General features: G+C 41.8%; 1 protein-coding gene across 11 annotated transcripts in view; it reads left to right on the forward strand.

Annotated features, from left to right (window-relative positions):
• Positions 1-15,077, forward strand: part of LOC138738963 (limbic system-associated membrane protein-like) — a 1,544,776-nt gene that overhangs the window by 945,454 nt on the left and 584,245 nt on the right. For all 11 annotated transcript variants that reach the window (XM_069890213.1, XM_069890212.1, XM_069890209.1 and 8 more), the window contains one exon: positions 4,644-4,876. In XM_069890213.1, the coding sequence (XP_069746314.1) occupies positions 4,644-4,876 (233 nt within the window). The remainder of the gene's footprint in view (positions 1-4,643; positions 4,877-15,077) is intronic.

Below are 15,077 nucleotides of genomic sequence, written 5' to 3' on the forward strand. Positions count from 1 at the left end.
TTCAAACAGGCCTCAATGGTACTGGTGCGCAAGAAGAGTGTGGTTACTTGCCTAAATGACCAGTGGCATTTACATCCACATTGATGAAATGTTTTGAGAGGCTGGTGTTGAAGCATATCATCTCCTTCCTTAAAGGAAATATGAATCTGTTCCAATTTGCCAACAGCAGCACCGAGTGTATGGCTGATGCCATCATGTTGGTTGTACACAGAGCCCTGGTACACCTGGACAGTAAAGATGCATTCGTCAAAATGCTTGTTATTGGATAGAGTTTGGCATTCAAGACCATCTTCCCCTCAAAACTGATCCACAAGCAACAAGACCTGGGCCTGGATTTCCTCATCTCTAGACCACAATCAGGGAGGATTATCAAAAACATCTCCTCCACCATATCCATCAGAACTGGAGCATCATAGGGCTACATTCTTAGTCTCCTGTTCTACTCTCCGTGACTGTGTATGGCAACAAAACCATCAACATAATTGCTGAAGATATCATGGTAGTGTGTATAAAAGGGATGACCAAAGCATGCATGAGAGAGATGGAAAACTTGATTGAATGATGTACTAATAACAACCTTGCACTCAATGTCACCAAAACTATGGAACTGATTGTGGATTTTTGGAAGGGAAAACCAGAATACGATCCAATGATCATAGGGGGAATCAGAGATGGAGGGGGTGAGCAAATTTAAATTCCTGGGAGTCACTATCTTGGAGAATCTTTCCTGGACCCAGCGCACTGATGTCATTGCGCAGAAAGTACACCAGCACCTCCATTCCTCAGGAATTTGCGGAGGTTCCGGAAACTTCTACAGATGCACCATGGAAAGTGTGCTGATGGGCTGCATCACAACCTCTGAGTGGAAAGCCCCCACAAAGGTAGGTGAGCACAGCCTAGTCATTACTGACAAAATCCTGAACATCAGTGAGAAAATCTACGTGGAACGGCGGAGAGCAGCACATGCTCTGTTCTCATTGCTGCCATCAGGCAAGTGGTATAGGGGCCACAGGACTTGTACCTCCCTCCAGAAACAGTTACTACCCCTCCACCATCAGACTCTTAACAGCAAACACGATCAGACTCATTTTCAAGACTCTTACTTTCAACATTTTTTTTGTCTATTGCATGGCTATTTCGGTTACAGTTCTGTCTTTTGTATACGTATCTTTTCTTGATTACAGTTTTTTTCTGCACTACAAATAAGTGAATATCCTGGCTGCTCTGCAGAAAAAAAAAGAAATCGCAGGGTTGAATGTGATGTGATGTCTGTCATCTGTCAATAAATATGATCTTTAAAAAGATGTCACAGGTCAGATTGAAATCCATGGTTTGCAAAGTCATCAAAATTAATTTTTTTACCTGAGTTATACGATTAAAAGGTGAAAAATGTGCTGGTTTATTGCTTGACTGAAAAATGATAAAATCATAGAAAAAAAATGTTTTGGGAGGGTATATCTGAATGCATTTGACAATGTCGCTAAAATCCAATTTAGAGGTGCATACAACATCACTGCATGGTGCTCGCTCCATTATATCTCATGACACTGTGCCTTACAGCATCACGCACCACTCATGGCTTGACAGCCTTTGCAAGCAGGTGCATTGGACACTGTGTGCTTTACAATGCCAGCCTGACAGAAAGGATTTTTTTTAATGTTTCATCTTGAAAAATTGCTGAATTTTGTGTGCTTCAATTGGCAGGCTTTCAGAAATTATTCACATTTAAAAATTGATTATGTCAGAAGTATTTTCCTAAAACCAGTGTTATTGGACAATGCAGTTTATGTAATGGCCATTAATGTTGAACTTGTAATGAATTACCTCCAAGCACCTTCTCTCAAAAGTAAAAACTCTTCACCAGAGTACACCTTTGAAGAAGATATCTGAGATGTATTTACTCTTCCAGATGAGACATAACCTTTTGTTTGAATTACAGAAGAAACAAAAAACTACAAAATATATGTTACCCCCAGACCGAGCTTCTTCTCAGCTGTTTTGTTCTGTTAGTTTTTACTTTATTATTAGAGTAGATTAAGTGTTTTTTTAATACATGTTTTTGCACCATTATAGAGGAGGGAGGAATAAGTTTATACTGTTTGAAGTTTTATCTTAATATATATATATATATATATATATATATATATATACATAAAATCATTTAACCACTTACAGCACAGAACAGGCCAGTTCGGCCCTACTAGTCCATGCCGTAACAAATCCCCACCCTCCTAGTCCCCCTGACCAGCACCCGGTCCATACCCCTCCAGTCCTCTCCTCTCCATGTAACTATCCAGTCTTTCCTTAAATGTAACCAATGATCCTGCCTCAACCACGTCACATACCTATGTGATGCTGTATTTTCAGTTTTGTTCACTTTTCTTCATTGTAGTATATTTCTTATACAAAACAATAAAAACATTAAAAAAGAAAGAAAAGTTATCCAGTAATGAAAATCTTCCTGCAATGCAAATCATTTATCAAGTAATTTGTTTTGCAAGCATACCATCAGACTGAACATTAGTACCAAGATGTCAAACATATGATTCAGCAACTTCTCATTGTTGCCAGTTTACAGAAAGAAGCTCTGTCCAATATTCCTTTGAATCAGATGCCCATCTTAAATCCCTATCACACATGCGTCCCACTCAATTGGTCGTTCAATATCCCAGGATAGGAATGGGGGGTTTGGCTTTTCACACTTGACCACTCCTAACTGGGACACTGAACGCTTTCATGCCTGCAAGGATCCATCCCCAGGGTTAGGACTGTTGTACCTTCTACTGGTGACGTCATGACACATTGAACGATGGTGGACCAGTCCTAAATCATGATCAATGTATTATGATCTAGTATTCAAACCAAAGTAATCATGCCTAATTATAACATAATTAAGCTTTATGTACAGCACAATATGAGCCCTTCAGCCCCTGTTGTTGTTGAGCTGACCTATATAAATCTTTATAAGGGACTGTGGGAAAGTACTAGCAATAAGTAGCAATAGCAGACAATTTTTAAATGGAGGTGGGAAAGTTGGTAACACTTCAGTGCACAATTTAAACAGCATGGGAAAGATGGTAGCGCTATCGTGCACAATACACAAATACTGTGGGGAAAACATGATGGCAGACCTGCCCTCCCAGAATTCTGTGTGGCAGAGAAAAGGCTGTATGCCCAGCTGCATGCACGGAGCACTCAGGGTGGGGTTTCTCTGCTGCATGGCATTCTAGGAAGTCAGGTTTGCCATTGCTTTTTCCCATGGTCTTTATAAATTGTGCGCTATAGTGCTACCAACTTTCTCACACTGTTTAAAAATTGTCCAATATTGATATTTATTTCCTCTCTCTCTTCCTCTCTCCCGTTGTGACTTCCCCATGGTAAAGTTTATACCTTCAGTTTAATCTTTTCTTCCTTCACATTCCTGCACTCATGCAAAAACTTGTGTCATTTCAATCCCACTTTGCAATTGCCCATTCTATACTTGCCTGATTGCAATGCTGGTGTCTGCAGGCGCTGGGGATTGTTCGAGGGGTTGAGACCACCAATCCCCCACATGAGATGATGTCATCTGAGACAATTTTCCTTTCACACTAGACACTTTAAAGGCCAATTGGCTGTTAATTGCTGGGATCACTTGCAAATGTGAAAGAGGGTACTGAGTCCCCATAAAGGGTCTTGAATAAAAAGCTTTGTCATTTCTACCCACAGATAATACCTGACCTTCTGAGTTCACCCACCTTTTCGTTGTTTGGTTGAGATTATGGCATCTCCAGTTTTTGTTTTTATCTTTATTTCATGGTTTTGATGCACTAAATGTATTAAAAAAAACTTTTTATTTTAAGATGCATAAAATGTTTAGGATCTTGCAAGTGCAAAATACAATCACATGTCCCTGCTATAATTTTCTTGTGTCTTGATCTTTGATCATTGCATTTTCTTCTAATGCCATGGATGATTATTTTCTGCAGAGGACTGAAGAAAATATATTTCAATCATATTTTATTGTGCAAAATTGAAAAAAATATTACATTGTATTTTGAGGCTTGCGTATTTATTCTCCAATACTATTTTCAGAGAAATGGTGTTGAACAATAAACATACGAGGCTCAGGACCATCTTTATGCATGTGTTTTGTATTTTGAGGATACATATTTAATGGTTCAGTTATCAATTTAGTTCAGAATTGGTCAGGACAATCCTAAAAGGCCCACAGTGAATAAAGAAGTTAATCGTACATCAAAAATATCTGCATACTTTTGAATGAGTGAAAAATCAAAGTGAACGTCCACTGGAATCACAAAACCAAGTAGACGGTTCGGCCCAACTCATCCATGCTGACCAAGTGGGGGTTTAGAGCCTGTCCCATTTTGTCTGCACTTGGTGAAGAGCCTTCTAAACCCTTCTGATACACACGGAAGGAAACATGATGCCACAATCCAGGTTAAAATGCCCTCTTACGGTTTATACTGAATGATTGAAATCTATACTCTTCCACCAACTGTTCCACATGGGCATTGTAACCATTCATTCTTGTGTATTGGACTTTAAAATCAGGCACTTGAACTAATTACTCCTTTGCAGTATGATCATTTCTTTTCGCTATTGTACAAATATTGATTGAAGATTCTGTTCTTTTTTTTCAGGTGCTATGTTGATGACAGGATCTCAAAAGTTGCTTGGCTGAACCGATCAAATATTATTTTTGCTGGAAATGATAAATGGTCCTTGGACCCACGGGTTACCCTGTTGACCAGCGCACACTTAGAGTACAGCCTTCAGATCCAGCAGGTGGATGTATCCGATGAAGGTCCTTACACATGCTCAGTACAGACCAAGCATCATCCGCAGACCTATCAAGTGCACCTGATTGTGCAAGGTAAGTGATGATTAAAAGGTTAACCATCCTTTGGAGACTTTGGTCGAGAGAATCGAGCTCGTATAATCAAAACTGTATCAATGCCACAGCCAGAAATTCACGAGATAAGGTTGAGATGAAAGGCAGAGAATTTAATTTATCATGAAAATGTCTGAATCTTTAAAGCTGCTGTTATCTTTGGCAACCATGAAATGGGTGGATTTTTGTGAAGACCATCTGCTTCACTATTCTTTTAGAAAGAAATATGCTGTAATCTCTACAGAAATATAGTGAGAAGCTTTGTAGTATCTTCAATGTTAATTTTTTTGTATTTTTAAAAACATTTCAAGTTTTAAAATTTAGACATACAGGCCCTTCCGACCCTTGAGCGCGTGCCGCCCCAATTATCCTACAATGCCCCTCCCCAGGTACATTTTGAAGGGTGGGAAGAAACTGGAACAGACAGCATAAACCCACAGGGATACGGGGAGATCGTGGAGACTCCTTACAGACAGCGCTGGATTTGAACCCATGTTGCTGCCCCTGGAATGGTTAATCGTGACACTAACTGTGCCGCTAATCTCTGCAATAGACCAATACAACATGGGGGGCCGACGGAGGCCTAGTTAGCATAGCTGTTAGTGCAATGATATTTCAACCCCAGCAACCCAGGTTTGAATCCAACCCTCTCTGAAAGGAGTTTGAACGTTCTCCTCTGGGCGCTCCAGTTTCCTCCCGCCCTTTAAAATGTTTGGTGGGGGGGGTTGTAGGTTAATTGGGGGATATGGGCAGCACAGCATCTTTGGCCAGAAAGCTCTGTTAATGTGCTGTATGTCTAAATTAAATTAAAAATTAACAAATTAGTGCAGGGTATGGAGAAAATCCAAAAAGGAAAAAGAGAAAAGTAAAGTTATAATGGACAGTGCATGATTCTTTGCTGGTGAGCCATCCAGTCTAGGTCTGATGACAGTGGATAGGAAACTACCCTTGACTCTGGGGGCTCATGTTCTCAAGGCCATGTATCTCTCCCCCACAGAAGGGGGAGGGGAGAGTGGATCCAGAGTAGGACGAGCCCTTCAGTATTCTAGCAGCTCTCTTGAGACAGCATGAGCAAGTGGAGGAATCAATGAGGGGAAGGTGGTGTGGGCGACCTGCTCTGTGTGTGACTTCTAATGAACAGCAACAAAGTTGATTGTTATCTGGTCTGTAGTATGGCCAAACGAGCCATCAAGACCACACAAATAATGTTCCATTGGTGATTTGGGATGATGAATAAATGCTGGACTTGCCAATGATGCACTTACACTGGAAAACAATTTTTAGCAAGGCGCATTCATAACGACTCAGTGTCAACTATGGGGAATGTTTTATTATGTTGTCTGCACAGGGAGTCATTGTAAGAGGTTTAATTTGTTTCTTACTGAAAAGCCAGATGACAACACGCAAGCTGTAAAGAATAAATGGAGACTTCTACTTGAATTGTCCATAAATGAGAAACTGTCTCACTCTGCCATGTACTGAAGGGGTGCAACGGTACAGAAAATGTATCTGTCAGCTTTATCTAGGTCGTTCTGTTGAGCTGTAGTCATCAGTATGATCTTGAGTTATTCATTGATGAAGGTCATTAAGTTGTCAAGAACTCTCCCATTGTCTGGTGAATGTGATGTGAAGAGATCACAAACAGTAAAGCACGAAAATCTGCAAACACGTTGTTTGAAGTAAAAACACAACGATGAGGAAATTCAGGAGGTCAAAGGATGTAGTTTACACAGTAAAAATAATGATGCCTAACCAGTGTTTGGAACTTGAATCCTTCATCAAGGTATAAGCAAAATGTAGGCAGGCACCTGAACAACATGGTGAAGGGGAGGAGCACAGTCCCACAGGGAGGTGGTAATAGGTGGATGAGGGCACAGTAGCAAGCAGGGGGAGGGGGGATGGATCCGTGCATGGAGAAGGGTGGAGAGCTGGAGGAAAGGAGACCGAGGGATGTGCAAATGAGGAGTGAGCTAGCAGAAACCAGATATGGAGTGCTGAGACAGGGTATTAGGTGTGGCCTGTCCAATTAGTGGCTGGCGTTGACAGGCATGTTGGCGCATGAGTGGGGGTGCAGAATTGAAATGGTTGGCCACTGGGACCTCCCTGTCATTGATACACAGAGCGAAGGTGATCAGCGAAGCCATCTCCCAGTCTGCAGCCGGTCTCTCTGATATAGAGAAGGCCACAACAGGAGGACAGGATTCAGGAGATGTCTCCTGCAGATTCACAGGTGAAGTGTTGCTTCACTTGGAAGGACTGTTTGGGGCCCCGAAGGGTGAAGAAGGAGGAGGTGTGGTCGGGTGTGGTGCTTCCCACGGCAGTAGAGGAAGATGCCAAGGATGTGATTAATGGGAAGGGCTGAGTGTATGAGGAAGTCATGGAGGGAACAATCCCTACAGACAGAGGAGAGGGGAAGATGAGTCTAGTGGTGGGATCATATTTGTGGGTGTTGGAAATTATGGAGGATAATGTGTTGGATGCAGAGGCTGGTAGCTGAGGATGAGGGGGATTCTATGTTTGTTGTGCCTGGGGGCAGAGGGGGGCCTGGGTAGATGAGTGGGAAATGGAGGAAATGCAGGTATGTGCTGAGTTCAGGTGGTGGAGGGGAAGCCACTTTTTTGGAAGATGGAGGACATCTCGGATGGGTCCACCTGGATAATTGGGTTTGTATATCTTGGGTAGAAGATAGAATCAGGCAATGAGGGGATGGGAAAAAATGAGGTTGGGGACCATGGGAGGGACATGTCCAGGGGTATTGAGGTTAACGATAGTATTTGAGATGGTAGCTTGATGTTTTTTTGCTGGGAAATGTTGAAGGGATCAGTAAGAGGAAGTGGCTGAGGGCTATCGTCTGGTCTCGGCAAGGTAGAGGTCAGAGTGCCAGACCATAACAGCCACCCTTGATACTGAGGTTGGGACTGCAGCAGAGACAGTGGTGGGCAGAGCGTTCAGAGGGGATGGGATTGGAATGAACAAGGGGAGTGGTGAAGTTGGGATGATTGATGTCTCAGTGGCAATTGGAAGTAAAAAGATCCAGGGTGAGAAATCCAAGAGGAGGAAGAAGGCTTAAAGTGGGAGAAGGGATTTTCAGTGAAGGGAGGGGGGGGGTGGAGCATCCTGGTTATAGAAGTGGGGATGGAGATGACGGAAGAAGACCTCATTGGCATGCCCGGAACTCTTGAAGGTGTGGGTAAAGGGGGACGAAAGTGAGGCCTCTATAGGATAGAGCATTTCATCTCTGAGATGGAAGGTAAGAAGGGGGATTCACCTCTTCGGTAGAGAACAGTGGTTTGCAGAAAGACTTGGTTTCAACTTGTAATGACCCTACTCTTCATAGTTCTACCCTATATTAAATGTTAAATTTTCTGCAAAGATTGCTGTTTTAATGGGGCAGACATGGCATTGTATGATACAGCAAAACTGTGTTTCAGTGCAATACCAAAGCAGCTGTTTCTCAGATTTAATTTGTTTTACATTTATTTACAACACAGCAGAAGCTGATTCAAGCCATTGAAACCTATGCTGCCTAATTACACCTAATTGGCCTACCAACTCTATATGTTTTTGGAGGGTCGGTGCAAATAGGAGCACCTGGGGAAAGCCCACGGAGAGAATGTACAGACTCCTTACAGAGAGTGCTGGATTCGAACCTGGGCTGCTGGCATTAGAATAGGTTTTTGCTCATTGCCATTTCAGAATGGTAGTTGAAGCATCTAATCAACTGGCTGGTGCTTGTGCTTATGATGTGGTCTATGTGGATTATCCACCAGATTATTTTTTAAATTATTAGTTATGGAAAGATAAATAAAGAACCAGTATTTAGTTAGAAATAACTTTTATAATACCAGGCTGCCTTTGGCCGGTGTTGCAATGAATCTGTCCAACTGATACAACTCTCCGGCTGGAAGATCCAAGTAGAGGTACTTAAAGAACTCATCCAGAGCATCATGGTTCATTGGTGCTTTAAGGCTTGAATCTGGCCGTCAACCTCCTTGTGTTTGCCATCCAAAGACAAGTAGATTCTGAGCGCCAAGCTGATTTGGTTGAACACCTCTTCAGTAGTTCTGTTGCTGCCATGTATGGTTTTGTCTGGGAGAGGCAGAAAGCATTGAAGGTGGAATGGAATAAGGATTTTAAGTGAAGTTGGAAAGCACCTATAAGGAAAATGAAGACAAGGAGGGGGTGCAGAGAAAATTCACTAGACTATACAACGGATGGAAGGACTTGCATATGAAGAAAGGTTGGATAGACTAGGTTTGTATTCTCTAGAATTTAGAAGATTGAGGGGGATATAAAATTCTTAAGGGTTTAGACAGACTAGACGCAGGTAAGTTGTTTCCAATGCTGGGAAACCAGAACCAGGGGTTAGAGTTTAAGGATGAGCAGGAAGTTTTTTAGGACTGAGATGAGGAAATGTTTCTTCTCTTAGAGGGTGGTAGATCTGTGAAATTCTTTGCCACAGGAAGTAGTTGAGGCCAGTTCCTTGTCAATATTTAAGAGTAGGTTAGTTTTGGCCTTATGGCTAAGGGGATCAAGTGATATGGGGAGAAGGCAGAAACCAGGTACTGATCAGCCATGATCATATTGAATGGTGGTGTAGGCTTGAAGGGCCAAATGGCCTACTCCTGCACCTATTTTTCTATGTTTCTATGGTTTGTAAGGTTACACCTTGGGAAGTCTGAACCTTTTGGAAGAAGTGTTGCTTTGGTTACCATTGTGGTTAGTGCAATGCTGTAACAGTGCCATTGACCAGGGTTCAATTTGAGTTTGAATCCACTGCTGTATGTTCTCCCCTTGTCCATGTGGCTTTCCACAGGTGCTCTGGTTTCCTCCCACCCTCTAAAAATGTACGGGGGTTGTAGGTCAATTGGGTGTATTTGGGCGGCATGAGCTCATGGGCCGAAAGGTCTTGATAGCGTGTTGTATGTCTAAATTTAAAATTAAACATTTTTTAAATTTCAATTTTCTTGCAAAAGGACAGAGCTTGGCAGTGCACTTTGCAATCTTGAGAAGGGTGTAGTACCAGTGTGTATCCCGACATCACCACTTTTCCCCAGTCGCCAGATACGTTAGTGGTCAGCTTGTGACAAAGGTCACGAAACAAGAAAACCCACAGATGCTCATGCCGATCGCAATGCAAAGGGTGCTGGAGAAATTCCGCAGCGGCCACAAGAAGTCAAAGACAATCAATGTTATGGGCCTGAGTACTTCATCTGGAATCTGGAAGATGCCTCTCTAAAAAAGGTTGGGGGAGGAGGAAAAGAGGGAGAATCACAGGTAACATCTGGATGAGAGGGTGGTCCAGAGGGTCATGAAAGTAGACCACCAGTTTCTCAAGCCCTAGACTATCTGGCTGTGAGCTGCAACTCTTGGCATCTGCTTGGGAGTGCTGAGTTCACTCCACTCGCTGCCACAATTTTCAGCTGGATCACAACAAGATGCTGTTGCCTGTAGCTTAATGGGCATCATTAATCAGAGAGACTCCAGGCAACCTTAAACCTTCTCTTGTGACCACAGAATTGATAAGTCCGTGGGTGGCAGTTAGCGGGATGCTAGTACCACATCAGCAACCAAGGTTTGAATCTGAAACTGTCTGGAAGGCTCCCCCTGTGTTCTGCATGGGTTTTCCGCATATTTCTCCAGATGTTCCTGTTTTTCCCACACTCCAAAGCATATGGGTTTGGTAAGTTAAGTGGGCGTAATTGGGCAGCGCAAGATTCAATGGCTGGAATTAGGTTCTTAAAATGAAAATCTGTAGTAAACAACTGTTGTGCTATGATTGGCTGCTGCCAGCTGCACATGCCTCCTGAAACCGATCCTACCCAGAGTCCCTTGCATGCTATCATTCATAAAAGCCTGATAGTTTCACAACTCTAGTTTTTTGTGATTATTGATGGTGCATCAAAATCAAATTATGATTTGGTTAACAATGGTACTGAATAAACTGACAGAACCAAGCCCTGTGGTTCTGCAGGAGGCAGAGCTGATGGGATGAAGCAGAGATAAAATGGGATGGGAGGATGTTATCATTGGGTCAGTTTTCCACGTTAAATGTTACTGGGTCCTGGCTTCAATTCCCAAGGACTAGACTGGGTTAATAATTGAGTGGACTGTTTTGAGTTGACACCTTGGATTCAAATGGAAAATCTTCCTGCCCCTTCCATTCTGAATATGCATGCAGAAATTACAACCAGGCTGCATCTGTACCATTGCTCTCCATGCTGTTGATGAAGTGTATAAAAATGTAAGTGAAGTGATCAGGGCTTTTTTTTAATCACCAGCTTTTGTCACAAAGGGAGATGTGGGTGTTTATAATCCAAAATGTTGCCAGGTGATGCCTTAATCATGTTTATGCATTAATATATATATATATGTGCTGCAATTTTTTCTGTTAATTAAAACAATTTGTTGCAGTTCAGGCCTACATCTATTTAAACTTGGACATCACAACACAGTAGTTGTTGATTGAACTTGAAGATTATCTACCATCAAGTATAGCAGATGATAATCCTTCATGGCTCTCTGAAGAAACTCAGCATCTTGAAAACATTACCTCAGGAACATTTTCTTGGGCTCTTTCAGGCTCTAGAGACTGTGCCAAAAAATCGCATTGTGCTGTCCTTCAGAACCAGACTGAATAATGTCAAATCCTGAATGCAAAAGAGACCAAAGGAGTATCCAACGACTGTTTCCATCTTCACCTTCCCCTGTCCCCATGGATCCATCTTTATTCTTTCCCTTTCAATCACCCACTTACCTCTGACACCCAACTCCACTCCTCCACCTCCCCTCTTGGACTCACCTGCTTGTCATTCTCCGTCACTGAAAGGATGGGGCCCCCGTCTCACTCCTGTACTTCTCCATATCCCAGATATCTTGCTTCACCCCTCCCCGTCCAGTAGTTCTCCAACCCCGCCAACCACAGATGCTGCTTGACCAGTTAAGATTTGGCTGTGGTGTTAATATCCTATCAGTGATTGATAATTATTTGCAAAGCCTCCTCAGTTAACCCACCCACTAAAATGTTCTCTTTTGAGGTCATGTCACATGGTAAATGAGATTCCTCTTCGCCAAACATGAGGGTTTGACCTAATGGCTTTCTCTACGTGTGACAGCAGAACAGGCGAACCACCCTGTTCTCAATTGTTTTGTTCAGCAAAAAAATGACAGTTTTTTTGGACACTTTCTATTTAAAATAATTGTATTTAATTTCATCTCCTTATATCTTTGTAAGGAAAGATCACCATTGAAAAATATGTTTAAAAAGGAATAATTGAGATAGACAGATATTGAAGAAAAGGGACAATTATCACACTTCGTCAGCTCAATAAACTGCCAAAAATCTCAATTTATGACAGATACATGATAGTGCAGATGTTACTCTCAACAACAGTTCGAGAAACAGGTGGGCATATATTTATCGATCAGGCGAGACATTATATTAAATTATATTTTAATGCAGGAATTCCTCTGAAGAGAACTCCAGAAACTTAATTTGCAGGGAGTTCTGAACCCTTCTTGGGTCCTGTTCAAGCTGTTCCTCCATCCCTTGACTTGGGCAATGATGTTTTAAGTATTTGGGAGGGATAAAAAGACTTTATGACCATTTTGCAAAGACCAGTGTCTTTTTCTTTTTGTTCTGACTTTTGTTTTGCATATTCACCCCCATAAAATTACCATCATCAGAATTCCCTTTGGATATACTCCGGGAATCATTTTGATCTGGTAAATGGACCAAATCAATGATCAGATACATCAATGCCATTGAAGGCTTGAACTGCCCAACAGTAATTAACTCATATATATCTAAAAATATATATAAATATCAATTATCTATATATATTAATCATCTAAAGGTAGCACAGTTGGCACGGTAGTTAGTGCATCACTGTTATATAGTGCCAGCGATTAGGACCAGAGCTCGAATCCTGCGCAGTCTGTAAGGAGTTGTTATGTTTCCATTGTGTCTGCGTGGGTTTATCCTGGGGCATCCAGTTTCTTCCCACCCTTCAAAACCTGATTGGGTTGGGATGGAACTTCTCCACCCCCCGCCACCATTCCCCCTCCACTGATTGAGGAATAGATGGGGAAGGTACGATGATCCATACTTTAGTCCATACTTGGACTGTTTATTCTTAACGCAGGTGTATTAGTTAGGCAGTATAAGAGTAAGTCATAAGGAATGGGATCTACCATCTCCATAGAATACAAAGAATTTTATTGTGCTTCCATCTTCAATGGAAGATCTTTGTATCTTGATTTTGTATTCAAGGAGAATGGGATAATTCGAAAGAGGCACAAAGTGCTCATGCTCCAGAAAATATTCTGGTCTCATGCTCCAGAAAAATGACAAATGTAGGAGAATACTGAAGGCAAGGATTTAATGAATGAAAATCATATTTCAGTTTCAAGGCAAACACCAAATTTGTGCTGGTGTCCATTTAAAAAATACAATCCAGATACTATTAAAATGTTGGAGGATACAAAGGAAATGAATGAAACTAGGCCTTTTTTTTTGGTTGAAACATCTTAACAATAGAAATTGGAAGTTATTTACATGGCAATGGCTGCATACATAGGTTTAGAGTGAAGGTTGAGGATTTGACGAAATTAAAGTTGGCAATACCCCCTCCCCTCCCATCTCACTCTCTCCTTGTACTGGCCATCTTTTCTCTCCACGTTCGCTGTTGACGAAGAGCTTTGATCCGACAATTCCTTTTCCCTCACTGGTGCGGCTTGTCCTGCTGAGTCCAACAGCTTGTTTTTCGCTCTGGAAACCAGTGCTTGCAATCTCTAGCACCTCAAACATTTTGTCTTGCTTTTCTCTCAGAGGATGGCTTTTAGGATTGTAGAACGTACTGCAGAATAGAGAGAACTTTGGATGGAACCATTGCAAAGTAAATAGCATGAGAAAAGTATGAGTCTGTGGATGTAATTGGAGAGCTGAGTGAAAAATTGGGGATTCGGACTCAGATCTGGTTCTGTTCAGTGGTGATCGACATCTGCATGCCTAGTGGGGAAAGTAGAGGTGATTTTTTTAAAAATTAAAATATATAATAAGAGATCAATGAGTCCTATTGGTGCAACACATCATTTTTAAGGAACCCCCAAATGCAGTGCAGTGATCAGGAATTACACAATCAGTTTGTTTACATTTATTATATGTTTATGGTTCATTTATTTGTTTACATACGCTGTGTACAATTTGGGTTCTTTTTGCATGACCAATGAGTGGTAATTCTGCCGCACCTGCAGGAAAAAGGAATCTCAGGGTTGTATGTGATGTCATGTACATTCTCTGCAGTAAATTTAAAATCAGAAAGCTTCACGACATTAAATTATCTCTGATTATTTAAGGCAGCATATCTGTCTTTGACATGGATGTTTTTCTTGCTCCATAAATGTTTCCAGACCTGCTGAGGTGTTTTTCTTTTGTAACAAGCCCTTCTGACTCACTAGCCAGCACTGCCCAAATACACCCATGTATTCGACTAACTGACTCACCCTGTGAGTGGAGCAGGAAACCAGAGCACCTGAAGGAAACCCACAGAGGTCACAGGGAGAAGGCTTCACCATTATTTTCCTTGGTCAGAATTGGCCATAAATTAATCAACCACCTAAATGTTATATCTCCCAGATCAGATCAGAGGCCAGATATCTTGCACTCCAATGACATTCATCCATTTGTTAGATACCTCATTAGACAGGCACACTAAAGTACAGTTAAAATTTGAAAGCTGCTCTCATGCCAGCAATGCCGGTGTGCACAAGATGAAGTGAAAGGCCTTTTTACCTTTATCTTTGATTAGATACTATCGACCAAACTTCCTGCAGTGTTTGAAGTGGCACCAATTAACAAATATCAGAGCGTGCAGTCAAAATCTGGAAGCCACACATGAGGTTTATTTCATACAGCAATGTGAGCTACACGGCACGAGGGAAAAATGGTTGGATGACAGGAAATAGAATGAAATGAACAGAACGTTGAGTTGCCCCGGGGTTTAATATTCAAGCCAAGGTTTTGCTATCATCGAGGAATGATTTTTGACTTGGGCAGTTTCCAATTTGCAGAAGAATTGAATTTTGAAATGGTAGCGAACTATGAGAAATATACTAGCAGTTGATGATAATGAGTTTATTGCATTTTACACATGCACCAACATTCCTCCTTGCTGCAGCAAGG

This window comes from Narcine bancroftii, chromosome 7 (genome assembly GCF_036971445.1).
Source record: "Narcine bancroftii isolate sNarBan1 chromosome 7, sNarBan1.hap1, whole genome shotgun sequence".
NCBI lineage: Eukaryota > Metazoa > Chordata > Chondrichthyes > Torpediniformes > Narcinidae > Narcine > Narcine bancroftii.